The sequence below is a fragment of the Anastrepha obliqua genome, chromosome 5, assembly GCF_027943255.1.
Source record: "Anastrepha obliqua isolate idAnaObli1 chromosome 5, idAnaObli1_1.0, whole genome shotgun sequence".
Classification (NCBI taxonomy): domain Eukaryota; kingdom Metazoa; phylum Arthropoda; class Insecta; order Diptera; family Tephritidae; genus Anastrepha; species Anastrepha obliqua.
In genome coordinates, this window is record NC_072896.1 from 76741303 (window position 1) to 76755468 (window position 14166).

At 34.1% G+C, this 14166-nt stretch overlaps 1 protein-coding gene across 11 annotated transcripts in view; it reads right to left on the reverse strand.

Moving 5' to 3' along the window:
* Nucleotides 1-14166, reverse strand: part of LOC129248345 (thioester-containing protein 1 allele R1) — a 60025-nt gene that overhangs the window by 17374 nt on the left and 28485 nt on the right. The window contains exon 7 of one of the 11 annotated variants that reach the window (XM_054887864.1): nt 1208-1358. The exons of 8 other annotated variants lie outside the window; for them this stretch is intronic. In XM_054887864.1, the coding sequence (XP_054743839.1) occupies nt 1208-1358 (151 nt within the window). Of the gene's footprint in view, nt 1-1207; nt 1359-3693; nt 3899-9957; nt 10187-14166 lie in introns of all 11 variants that reach the window. 2 more of the 11 variants (XM_054887857.1, XM_054887856.1) reach the window with 2 other exon arrangements.

The following is a 14166-nucleotide window of genomic DNA, read 5'->3' on the forward strand; positions in this document are numbered from 1 at the left end:
ACTGTTCAGTGATAAAAGTACTATTGGAATACCCATGGCCACGAGTAAGCTAATAATAAAAAACCACATTATCCAAGAGGCCAATAGGTCATGGAGAAATAAAGATACTTGTCTGACAGCTAGGCTACTATGGCCGCAAATAATTATAAAAAGAACAAAGGAACTTTTTAGTCTCTCAAGAGACAATATCTGGAAGGTCCTGGCTTGTTAAACCGGTCACTGGCTACTTGGCAGGCATTCCTCGAGACTAGGAGTTTTTCCCCTGAAAATTGCAGAAGTCGCAGAGATGAGCAAGAGAAAGAAACAGTCGAACACTTCCAGTGCAATTGTCCAGCCCTAGCTAAAATCAGAGCAGGTTTTCTAGTTCTACTTTTTTAATTCTCTTACAGAGCTGTCTGGTGTGGGGTTGGGATCAATAGTACGTTTCATAAGAGCCACAAAATGGTTCCACGGAAGATAAATGAGGTTCCCGTGTAGCGCAGTGGTATCACAACGGACCTGTAAGGTCTAAGTGAGTTGGTCGTGCAGACCGACTACCACCATAACCTAACCTAACCTACAACTGTAGCACTAGAGAAACTTAAACCAGTAAATTCTGAGTGGAGCACACCCTTTTGTTTGTGAAAAGTTTTTGGAGACTTGAGAAAAACCACCCGCCGAAGACGAATCATTCATTGATTTGGCACCTTATGATTGCTTTTCGTTCCTGAACATCAAAAATAAAATTCGAGGTCAACCTTTTTCAACACCTGCAGAAGCTGTTGGAGTCTTTAAACAGTTCATTTTGAAGGGTATCTACTTCTGAGTCGTAAAAGTGTGAAAATTAGTTCGAGCGAGTGTAGAAGAGTGCATTGACTTCCAAGGAGAATATTTTTAAAAATTAATAAAATCATTTTCATTATAATTTTACTGTGCTTTCATTACTGAGCGCAAACTATTTAGAAACCCTCGTAATATAATTAGATTAATCAGCTACTTATTTAAAGTATTGTGATATCTCTAATGAAATATATGTATTTATTTCAAAAGTTATTCGTGCATTACTAAATATTATAACTTCTAGCGTAAGGCCTTTGTAGCGATAGCTTTATTAGTTGTAAACTACTTTTCCACCGTAAATATAGAATTTATTAATTATATAAAATAAATAATCCCACCCAAACATGCAATAAGCGCAAGAACACACAGGCATAGCAATATTATTTACTATGGTTTTTCGCTGAAAATCCAAATTTCTCCAAAATTTTTACGTAATGTGGGTGAATTGGTAATTGTCATGGCCTTCACAACGAATTCCTCTTCTTTAAAAGCGAGTGGAGTAATTATCCGATCATTGTCCAACAGTATGAAAACTGAATCTGCGTGGGCAATATAGAAATATGTATTATAAAAGGTTTGAAGTATAGATCGATTCATGGATGTTATAGAAGTACGTATTGGCTCATAAAAGCTGTGAGCTTAGAAGATGGTCTGAGCCACCAGTATTTGAGACATTCAGCTGTGTTTTCGAAATTAACGTAAGCAAAGGAATGTTGAATGAATGAATGAAAGCTAGGTTTGCATTGCGATCTTAAGATCTTTTGTGCCCTAAAAAAGGTTATGTTAGTTATATTTAATATTATTGTAGCAACTTCGATGGGGGTGCATTAGATCTTAATGATCATAGTACAAAATTCCCTCATAATAATAATAAAGTAGCTTCGAAACGAAAAAAAAACAATAATAATAACTTCTGCAATAAAGTGACAGGCATTACTAAGCGCCTGATGATTTGTTTTACATTTACCATGTCTTCCGAGTTGGAACTTTTTCTTTATTTTTGAAAAAAATAAGTGTTCATTCCCAAACCTTAAAATTAGTACTAACTTCACAGCCGTGAAATTTCGCCAGCGACATGCATTGCCAGATTTGCCCTCAACATTACGGCTTGCTTGCTGGCAACATTGATTGTCAAATGAGAAGGAACGTCAAATTTGTGAGCATCGCTTCAGGAGCAACTGACAAATCTTGGTGAGATAAGCGTTTCTAAAGAAATTAATACACAAAAAAATATGAAGCAGATTTATTTACGTTTGCGTTACGATTTGCGAAGACGTTTCGCCTAAGAATGCCATATCTTCGGAGTATTCGATCTCAGGCGCTTCACTCAAAACGAACTGCCAGTTTTTAAATATGTGTGAATAAATGTTGCTGGAATCATGTTTTGCAGTGCTTTCCCGACGTGAGCTAACTACAACTTTGCCATGTGAAGCATATGACATTTCACGACATCGCAATTTGCATGTATTTTGGCAGCCCTTTCACGTGACGCGAACTTAGTGCTTTGCTTTACACAAAACTTAGAAAAATTACAAAAATGGTATTTCAATTTGTATTTTAATCTGAATATTTCGAAAAATTTCCGGTTACACTTTTTTAAAAATTTTAGTAAAATAAGTGCAAGTTTTAAGAGACTAAAAATCGCTTGGATTTCCAATACCTTTTCTCTGAGGGCTTTTTGGCTGCATTCAATAGAAAAATAAATGTGTTGTGAAAGAAAAAATACAAAGACCATTTGCAAAAAAAAGCTTTAAAAATTAACTCCAGTTTCTATAAATTGAAATTGTTACATGAACAAAAACAAAAAACGCAAGAGCTGTCACCGAAAAAAAAACACAATTTTTTGAAAACAAGGCAAGCGTTTTGCATTTTGTTATACCAAATTTCAACGGACTATAAACTACAATACATACACAAAATTTTTCTAAAAATTCAAATTAAAAAAATAAATGTTTAGATGAAAATTCAGGAATTTCTTTTGATTTGTATAAAGTTAAAAAGTTTGATTTATTTTGATAAGATTTTGGTTAAAGAATGAGTGATATTACAAAAACAAAAAATTAATAACAAAAAAGTGTTTGCTCCAAAAACATTGTAAATATTAAAAAAAGGTCATCATGTACTCAGTAATATTCACCACTCTACGTGCAAATATTATATGTATGTATGTATATGTATATACCCTCTATTTCACGAAAAACGGAACTTTTTATATATAACAATAAATTATGACGCCTTATTTTGGAAAATTTCTGCATTCGGTGAATGTACCAGGAATGTAAATGTGTATCTTATTTTAATTCCTGTATTGGGCAATGAAATGATATTTGAATACATTTACAATTTATAAATTTTATTAGTAGTCGAATTTTGTCCAGATTTAGTTATTCGAAGTATGTATTTTTTAGTAGCAAGCGGCCGCAAGAAAGAAAGCCATATCAACACAAAAATTATAATGGAAATTTTTGATTTCTTTGCCCTAATGCAAAATTCTGATTTCATGATTCTGACGCTAAAAATCCAATATTCGGCTAAACCTCGTCGTAAACAAGGCATTATAATAAAATTGGCAATGCAACACAACCGACTTTGTTTCTTACAGAGGCACGCACCTTCCATGAGAAGTCAGTATACGTACAAATCAATAATCCAATTTGACGTAATTTCCAAACAAAAAAACTGGGCGTACTGGATTTTTAGCCGAAAAGTGATGTTCTGACAAAGACTTTTAACATAAAAGTTGAATATTATATTTTACGCACGTATGAAAACACAGATGACTTCAATGACCCTCAATGTAAAATGATTAGTTAAAGCAAAAAAAAAAAAAAGAGAGAAAGAGCATAGCTAAAATCGTGGGAATTGATTATTTACTTTTCTTGATTCAAGAATATCCAATTCTCGATAAAATTTTTTCTCAAAGTCGGTGGTATTATTGTAGGCCCAGGACCTAAGGGTCCTAGAAGAGGTGATACAGCATAAGCTACATTAGCGGCTCCTAAACCCATTACTCCAGGGACTGCCACTCTGTCTTGTAGAAAATAGGAGCTAGCATATTGACGTACGTACAGCAGTTGTACTGTTTTATAAAAAAAAAATTATATCAATGTATATTTTTACATGAATTAAAAAAAAAAATTTACATAATATTCGTATCCTCAAAACATTTTATTAATTCTTTATCAATTATTTACAGAGCTAGGTATTTTATGATGGACTCCATTAAAAACTGTCAAATAAAAAAGTAAATACAATAAAAAAAATTAAAAGAAAAAATATAGAAATTATTGTACTTTCACCAGCAATTTTTTTTTGTGATTTGTTGTACGTTCAGTAGACAGTACGGAGAAAAAAGTTTACGTACAGCCCTAAGTCTAAAGTATTTTTACAAATAAAAAAAAAATTAAATTTTTTTTTGGTCGAATGTAGTGGTAGCTTTTTGTATTTCTCATCATATCTTCGACATTCACAGCGTGATATTACCAACCGATGTTCTTGTCTCGTGAAAATAATTTTTTTGTTTTAAACCTCAAATATCTCATTTTATTACTTTCCTACCACATCTCAGTGCCTACCTCCCAAATGTACAATGAACAAAACGCTGGCTGTGAATAGAATTAAGTTTAGTGCAGAAAGTTACTCTCTACTATCCTGGTAATTCATTTATTTATTTCGCATATTGTAAGGCTGAAAGCCGATCTTGCGTGTCAATTCGAATGTGGTCTAATCGATCTATATTGAAGTATGAAGTATTATAATCTACTTGTGAACCAAGTGGCATTCAATTAGAAATAATTTGGGTGTGTTATACCAACCGACGTTAGGGTGGTGGGAACTGAGATCTCGTGGGGTACTTGAGACCAAAGAACTTTGGAACACAAACAATTGTTTTTCATGAGGCAAAACAATTTTAATATCAAACTGTAAGTTTCCACTGTGAATACCGAAGAAAGGCAGAAAAATGTAAAAGGGCGATCCCTACGAGCGGCAAAAATTTTTTAGTTTTTGAAATTGCCTTGCAAAAATAATTAGCAAGATTCGAGAGTGAACGACGAGCTTCTTTTATTTTGTAAGGTGGTAGATCCGAATGTACAGACAATTTCGATTAATTACTTTATCTCTCTACGTTGAACATAAAAACACACTTAGTTGACAATATAGATACAGTTCCAACCTTTTAGTAACTCTTCCTATACAAACGAGTTGGTTGATTTGAAGATTTGTACAAAAAACAAGAAACATTTCGAACTAAACAAATCACTTAAATAAATAAATAAATAATTGGCGCGTACACCTCTGTTAGGTGTTTGGCCGAGCTCCTCCTCCTATTTGTGGTGTGCGTCTTGATGTTGTTCCACAAATGGAGGGACCTACAGTTTCAAGCCGACTCCGAACGGCAGATATTTTTATGAGGAGTTTTTTCATGGCAGAAATACACTCGGAGGTTTGCCATTGCCTGCCGAGTTTCAACAAATCACTTAAGGGGATTAATAGGGTAGCCAGACGGCAACTTTTATGCGCATTGAGATTTTATGTGACAGACAACTAAATCAGCTGTTTGCTAAAGGTACACAATTGTCGTCTGTCACTTAAAAATGTAAATTAACGCCGTCGTCTATTTGTCGTGTAAGCCACTGTAGAGCCGGTAAATTAAACATAGTTTGGAAATGTTTTCCGGGGGACAATGAAATAAATGAAAATTCTTAACAAGGTCCCCTATTGCACATAGATATCATAAAATGCATATGTTTTGTTTTTTTGTTAAAAAAAGCCGCTTACAAATCATTTAGCATTAAAATTTTTTCTTAAATAAAAGGAATATATAGGAATAGTTGGCTTAATGTGAGCTAAAACGGGGTTTTTTATACAACTGTAGAAAAGCCGTCCGATTTTAAGGCATAAGATCATAGGCGTCATTATTAGACGGTTAGAAATATTTCTTTAATACCTACTAATATATATTGAACGGAGGAACGGATGTTTAGTTTTAAATATAAAAAGGGGACGTGGTTTTTATCCGATTCCTACACAATTTATGTCTTGATGTGGGGTGCAATACTACCTATGTGCAAAAAGTTTAGGCAAGTTTCATGGCATCAAGATACATGCATTTACTCAACAGTGGGCGTGGCACATTCCACTTTTCAACATTTTACTTGCGTATATGTTTGTATATTTTCTTGTGCTCTTTATTTGAACCAAACTGGAGTAATTTTGCTCCGTCCTTTTTTCGAAGATTACCGTTATATGCAGCTGAGCGTAGTTTTCATCGATTTCGCCCATTTTCAATGCCTTGGATTAAGGGTAATATGTATTACTATGTATGCACTTATAGTTTCATTAAAATATATTAAATTTTGCTCGAGATATAATGCACACGAATGGATAGATTGACATTGCTAAATCAACTGCTCTCCGAGCACTCTATATTCCGAGCATTTTAGTATATACTACATGACTAGATCTATCTCGATTTCGTTTTGTGATCAAAATTGTTATACCCATGGGCATAAACGCGCGGCTATAAAACGATTTTTTTTTATAGCGGAGATACATGGCTTCGCTTGAGGCAGTTTGTCGAGGACACTCCTTCATGGTAGATACCACAATTTTAACTTCAATCAAATACATTAATACTGTTTTTAAAGTTTGATAAATTCTCTACGAAATGACTGAAAAATATTACGCAAATAGGCGCACTTTAAATTAAAAATTTTATTTTTGCCAAAAAAGTTAGTTAAAATCTTTACAGAATATAGTATAAATTAACCGATAGAAAGTATTTAATCGCTCTGGGCAAAATGAATCTAAGAAGGTATACAAGATGAAGTCCAAAATAAACAAGACTGAGTTAAAATAAAAACGTAACATCGAGTTTATTTATTCAAAATAATCCCCTCTGGCCTCGATACACTATTTTGCGCGATCTAAAAGCTTTTCAAAAGAGTGAGGACGCAAAACGTTTTCCTTTCATGGCCAAATGCAATTTTCCGAATAGGTAAAAGTGAGTGATTGATAGTTAAAATGTGTCAAAAAATCAGTCACAAGAGTGGATCGATGAGATGGTGTATTATAATGCAAGAAGCGCCAGCCTCCTCCTCCGCGGTATTCATTGCGAATTCGACGAATGCGATGGAACAAACGCTTCAAAACACCAAGATAGAAAATTGCATTGACGGTTTGGCCCATTGGCACAAACTCCTTGTGAACAATTCCTTCCATTCGGCAATTTGACGCTTAGTTTCAGGCTCATGTTGGAAATACCACGTTTTATCACCAGTTACAATGTTGTAAAGGAAGTTCTCGTCTTTTCTCGCCTCTTCAATGAGGTCTTTCGAAGGTCTGAGCAATTTTTGGCCCCCAGTTAACTTGTGCGGAATGAAACATGCACAGACCTTTCGTAAGCCCAAATGATCAGTTAAAATTCGATTTGATTACCGATTTTCGACGGCCCGTACATTCATTGTCATTTATGTCCTGACAACCATCTATGAAACGTGTAAACCACTCATTAACTCTGGCACGAGACAGACAATCATCGCCATAAATTTTTTTCATCAATTTAAATGTTTCGGTAAACGTTTTACCTACTTTAAAACAAAATTTGATATTAGCTCTTTGTGCGAAACTCATTTTTGTACGGATGACACAAACATGCTGACACTTAAATAGACACAATAACTTTGCTTCCACTGAGTCGAATGTCACCAAGCTTTCACTGGAAGTCAGCTAGGGATGTAACTTCCAACGCACTAACTCATTAAAAAGATGACGTCATCAAAAACATTTTTATGACATCAACAAGACTGATTTTAGACTTCACCTTGTATATACAAACTTTTAGGTCAAAATGTGATTTCATGAAACAGGGAAAAATATTTATACAAATAAACAGCGCACTGCGCCCTCCTACAGCGTTGTCTTCAAAGAATTAACATTGGTAAAATATTATATGAACATTGGTAAAATATTATATCAAGTTTTGAAATTACACAAAAAACGCCGAGGCAGATAAACTTCTCTTTGGGCCGTAGATTGGAGATCAGCGTTTCGTTTTTCTGGTTCAGATAATTTTGTGAAATGATTTCAATTTTAAGTTTGCATACTCTCTCAAGCAATTATCCACAGTAACAGAGGAGATTTTAAGATCCTCTCCCTGGAAGGTAAGGTTAGGTTAGGTTGAAGCGGTTGTCCACTATGAGCCACACTCACACTCATAGCCCATTGACTTTGATTTAATTGGGTTTATATTTACGAATTTATGATGGTCGGTTCTAATCGCAAAATATTATCGCAAATTCAAGACAATATGTTAATTCGAATAAATCAGCTGTGAGCATCCGTTCGTAGGGCCGCGTTTCCTTTTTTATTTAACAATTTTATTGCTATTTAAGCTCTAAAACAAAAAGCAATTGAATAAAGAAATCTCACAAACAAACAAAAAAATTGTTTCTACCAAAATTTGTTGGAAAAGTTCAAAAAGTGCCCAAATTTGGAAAAAACTAATTGTAATTAATCAACTTAAAATGGGTAGCGCTGTATGCTAGTATAGAGTTTGCACAAGTCGTAACTTGATAAGAGACTGAGACAATTTTCATTAAAAATAATCAAGAAATCACTAGAGAGACAATGCAAGCTACAAGGTAGCGCAAAATTAATCATCCAGTTTTGTTTTTGAATTACTTTTGAGTTGAATAAAAAAAAACCTTCAAAAGCGCCAGCTATAGTCGACGAGATTTCATCATCAATATTAAACTTTAACCACCGAAAGTCTTCTTTATTTTTAGGATTTAATTTTAATCAAAATTAGCTAGATTTTAAACAATTTTGTTTTGAATAACTCGTTTATTAAATTTAAAAAAAAATGATTTTGAGAGATAGAAATATTTATTTTGAACTTTACTGGCTTCCCTGTTTGTCTGTTTGTATGCAACAGCAGTCTGACATTTCTGAAGTCAAATATAATTGTCGTGCGACGCTATTTACAAAAATTATAACTCTTCCGATAGGGTGACTAATTTTACGCCACCTTCTACTTGCTAAAAATATGTACTATAGATTTAAGAAAAAAATCGGTTTTTTTTTTAATTTCAATGTGGTTTTACGCTTTAAGGCAGTAGTCTGCTTTAGAAGCCGAAAAAAAGCGTTTTTAGCAATTTTTTTTGAAAGGGAAGGAAATGATTGCGGTAAACGGAATTTTAAGACGATAGTGTACTATATTTAAGGTTTAAAAAACAATATTTATTTTTTAAAAAATATTGAAATTTTTTAAAGTTGTAAGTATTTTTCTGGAGCGCCTTGAGTCTGCACTTGTAAATCGGTGCCGGTGATGGAGGTCGTGCGATGCATCTGAAACAGTCGAACCAAATTTTTTTTTAATTTTTATAAGTTTCTTTTCTTTATGAACTAAAAAAATACCGAAGAAGTTATAAAATTCCAAATTTTTTCGAAGTTTGAAAAAAAAATTCACTTTTTTAAGAAACAAAATTGACTTTAAGTTGCAAAACAAGTAGTTTAAATAATACTTTTGTCCAACTTTTTTAGTTCAAATAGAAGATAATTTAATACTGAAGCTAGATCACTTTGGTTTTTTTCGATCGGACATATATTCTTTTTGCTATCGCCGGCACCGTTTTCTAACACTTGTGAAAATGAAAACTCGAGAAAACGCGCTTTAAAGTTCTGCCTGAGCATTCGCACCTGCTCGACGCTCGGCCACCAAAACTGCTCTAGCTTCGAAAATATGTCGAATTGGCCTCTGGAATTTTAAAGACATATTCTTGGATAGTTTTGGAAGAGATTTAAAACAAAACAAAAAAATCGATTTTTTGAAGCCTGTAAAGCAGACTACTGCCTTAAAAAGTTATTGTGGTATTAGTTTCCTAAAATAATAAAATGAAAAGAAAAACTTTCAAATGGTATGCATCCGTTATTGTTACTGTTACATATTACTTGTGCGCTTTACATTTGTACATATGTATTTAGGTTTGTGCGAAATACTGTTATTCTGTTACAGGAGGAGGTTTGGCATGTTGTTCAAATTTACTAAACTTAAGCTACTGATTATCCATCCACATGGATATACAAATGCATGTATGCATGTTTGTGATTGTATTTATGATCTACATTTTAACTAACTTTTCGCTTTCGCCAGTTGAAAAACTATCAAAAATCCATGCTTCAGCAAAATCTTTTCGAATTTTCGTTATAACGTCTACTTTCGGTGGGAGCATCGATTGAAAATTGCCACGCCTCCATTCATTATCCGTTCTACCAGATATAGCTAGAATATTTGGTTGAGCATGAAAGTGAAGTGGTTCATGGCCAGAACGGGCTCCGCCTCTCATGAAATAAATCTGAGGAAATTCTACAAAAAGAGTTATACTATTCTAAGTTTTTGTGTATTTCCATGAAAAGTATTTAAATCTATACAAGGCAAGGTAAACGATAGCACATCGATATTTTGGTCAGTTTTAATTTTTTTTTAATTTTTTGTTTGTTTTTGAGTATTCATAATTTGTGTATAAATGTTTAGCGCATTGTACAATAAAAACCGGGTATTGATTATTTTCATTTGAAAATATTACTTATTGCCTAATAAAAACCGTGTTAATCAAATTTTAAAATTGTATACAAAAATTGGGAAATATAATATAATATATAATACAATAATATAAAATTCAAAATTATATTTTAGAAAGGCTTTTGGTATGCAGTTTTATTTCTTGTGAAATTCTAGTATAATAAAGTTCAAGTGTGAAATTGCTGCAAAATCGCGTTGATTTTTTATATTTTTTTTCCTGACGAAGTTCTCCATATAAAAATATTTCATGAATTTCTTACATGAAAAAAATGCGCAACACCTTCAAGGAAAAAAAATTATAAAAAATCAACGAAATTTTTTAGCGGCTTCTAAGTTGCACTTTGTTGTACTAAAATTTCACAAGAAATAAAACTGCAAAAATCTTTCCAAAGGTTCTAGTGAAAATCCGTGGAATTGGGATGAATAGTTTGTAGATTTTTCTAATTTTTGTATGGAATTTCAAAATTGGATTTATATATTGTAATTCTTCTTATTATTGTAAAACGTTATAAGCTATAAAACGACATGCAAAAGATTTTTCTAAAAATCATAATTAAAAACCAAGAAATTGGGTTGCCAATTTTTTTAAATTTTCGTATAAAACTTTAAAATAGGATTTACATGGTTTTCCTTTCATGCAACAATTAACACTTACACAAAAATAATGAACATTTGAAAAATAGTCAAAACTAGTGGAAGTGTTGTTATGCTATCGTTCTATCGCGAGGTGTATGTTTCATTGGTTTTTTCTTTGTTATTTTCACATGCAAAATTGCACTTTCATTCAAACAAGAATAGCTCAGAAAGCTAGAAATTAGTAGCACCATTCAGAGGTTAAGAGAAAAGTCAGTAAGCAGATCGCAGGCAATAAATGTATATTCAAGCAGGGAAAGATAAGTTTCATCACCATCATTTCATATCTAATTTGTATCAGAGTTTGCATACATACGGAACTATTTAGAAGGTATGGCCTGGCGATAATCATAAGTTGAATAAGTTCGACTAGTCTTAGCTGGAAGCATTTGCCATACTTTGTAGGGATAACTAAGTGAACGTGGCTTAAGAATTGATCGATAAGTAGCTTGTATTGAAATAGCTGTAGGTGAATGAAAACTAACTAGTTCTGACTTATTCAGTCCTATTTCAACTGTATGAGGATAGACAGTGATTTAGTACTAAACCACTCACTCTTTCTAAAGTGAAGCTAAATACAGAAGCATTAAAGGAACTATTAAAGGATTTCGTCGGAAAAAAATGTGATTAAGCATTTAAAGTATCAAATATTTTAAACCGCTTTTTACGGATATCTGCTAGAATGTAGATGAGCGTAATAACTGACCGAATTTAGTTCGTGGCTGAGAAGCCACACTATTTTTTTTAATTGAATGGGACGTTCAATTTTAATGTCTATTGCGGAAATTCAACTTTTAAAAAAGTTATAGAGAAATAAAAAATCGTTGGTTGGCTTACGAAGTTTGTTTTTCCATCTTTTTGGTAGCCTACGGATTCTGTGTCAAATAAATTCCTCGTCTTTTGGGGAAATGCTCGAATTCGTGAAATGTTTGGCCTCTTCGTAAGAGCAGCAGTACCTCTCGACCAAACCAAGTGCAATCACTCAAAATAGGTGGGAGTTTGCCTGTGTTTTTATGACGGAAGAGATTATATTTCCAATGCCAGAAGGTGTTGGAAAATCATTTCGCCACGTGTTTTCCATGAGTGCCATTCGGCTGTTTCGGGCTCGGAGTCCACTACAGTAGGATAGAGAAATAATTTTCAAATAACAGTCGCCCACTTTGCACTGGCACACCCTCTATTGTACATATTTCCGCCAATCTGAAGCATAGGACAGCAAATACTCCTCTGCGCCAACGAACACGGTTATGTGCTAGCGGTCTCAATTCGTTCCATGGTCTCATTTCTGCATCTGTAAAGTGTCGCCAGATGTTACGCAGTCTGCTAGTTCTTCGATTCGCTTGCTGAAAAGGATTCTAGCGCAGCGTTGTCGTCGCTCTTTTTCAGTGTGTGATCGATTCACTACCATTTCCTTTGCCGTATTTCGGTTGCTACGTTTATCTGTGAGGCTTATCTCAACAAATCAGCATTGGTTATTTTGGGCGGCCATACATTTTGATGTTTGCACTCGTTTACTTTCTAGCAGCCAAGAAAAAGCTGATAATAACAAAATTGTTCGGAGGCATATCAAGACGCGTACCACAAATTAGAAAGAGCTGTGTTCACAATTACGGCGATTCAATACAATACGAACAAGAAATTTTTTTTTGCTGTTAATAAACGTGAAAAACGAGATTCGACATCTTTCGATTGGACTTTTGCATCCTCCCCAAGACATTGAACCTTGGAAAATCCATCATTGAGACACATTTTATGAATCTGGAGGTTATTAATGCATCTGGCACGCGTATTTAGGATTATGGATCTTCAAACTGTCTTGTCTTCCACCGAAGTGGTAATTGTCCAACTGAAACCATTCCCGACACACTTAATAAATTCCAAAAATAAATCGCCGATCTTCAGGTACAGATTTTTTTAAAGAATTCCGGAAGCTAATCTTATTTTTCGGCAATAGGATTTTTCAATTCGTCAACCCTTTCGATTTTGTTTGGTAACGCTTTTAAGTCCAATTTATATAGTTTCCAACATCCAAAATTTTTTCACAGCAAGTGTTCGTATATTTTCGTAGTCACAATTTGTACGACTTTTTTAAACAATTTGATCTGTATGTATTTCGTAATTTTTATTTTTCGCACTCTTTGTTTTTTTGCAAGTTTGAAGGTTATTTCTTTGCTTCACTCTGTCTCAATCATTGCAGAATAGATCATGATTTCCTACCCAGATGCACTCTATGTGAATTAAACGTGCGCGTATTTGGACCAAGTAGGCAGTTGAGTATTAAAGTCTCTCGACGAACACAAACAAAAACTTTATAAGTCTTTCATTATTCCTGTCTTATAGGAAGGCGCAGAAACTTGGACAGTGATAACATCCGATCAGGCGTCCCTTGGAGTTCTTCAGAGAAAAACTCTGGGGAAGATTTTTGAACCTTTGCACTTTGGCATGGAATAAAGATCCAGATCGAATAAAGATCCAGATCTACTGGTTAGATCACGTCTTACGAATGAGCACAGAAGCTTGAGCTCTGCAAGTATTCGATGCGGTTAGCTGGTGGTAGCAGAGGAAGAGGAAGGCAAGTTTTGCATTGAGAAGATGAGGTAGGGGAGAACTTAGCTTCACTGGCTAACTTGGGTTGAATCTAACTGACGCCACTTAGTTAAACTATACCAAAATCACTTAAGCGGTTATCGCGCCAATCAAGGAGCTGAAGCTTCTTTTCGGAGCAGCCCTTACATAAATCATAAGGGCTTATATGGTACACCCTTTGCTATTTAATGTATGAAGACCTATTTTAAATTTGCTTGCAGCGGATGAGGGTATAGATACGCACAAGAAACTGAATGCCGATTGTGAAGAAGAGACACGCATCCGCTACTTTTTAAAAACAGTGTCATTAAATGCACTGCTTATGAGCAAACCCTTCAAAACCAAACTGAATTTTTCTAACTACTAACTACTAATGCCATGAAAAAGCTCCTCATAAAAACCATCTGCTATTTCCGGAAAACATCAACGCGCACGCTACAAAAAGGAAGATAAGCTGAGCCAAATACCTATCAATGTTAAGTATCGACTTTCAATCGTGCACATTGGGTCTCTATCTCTCTTACAGGAATACAAAAGGTTCAAGG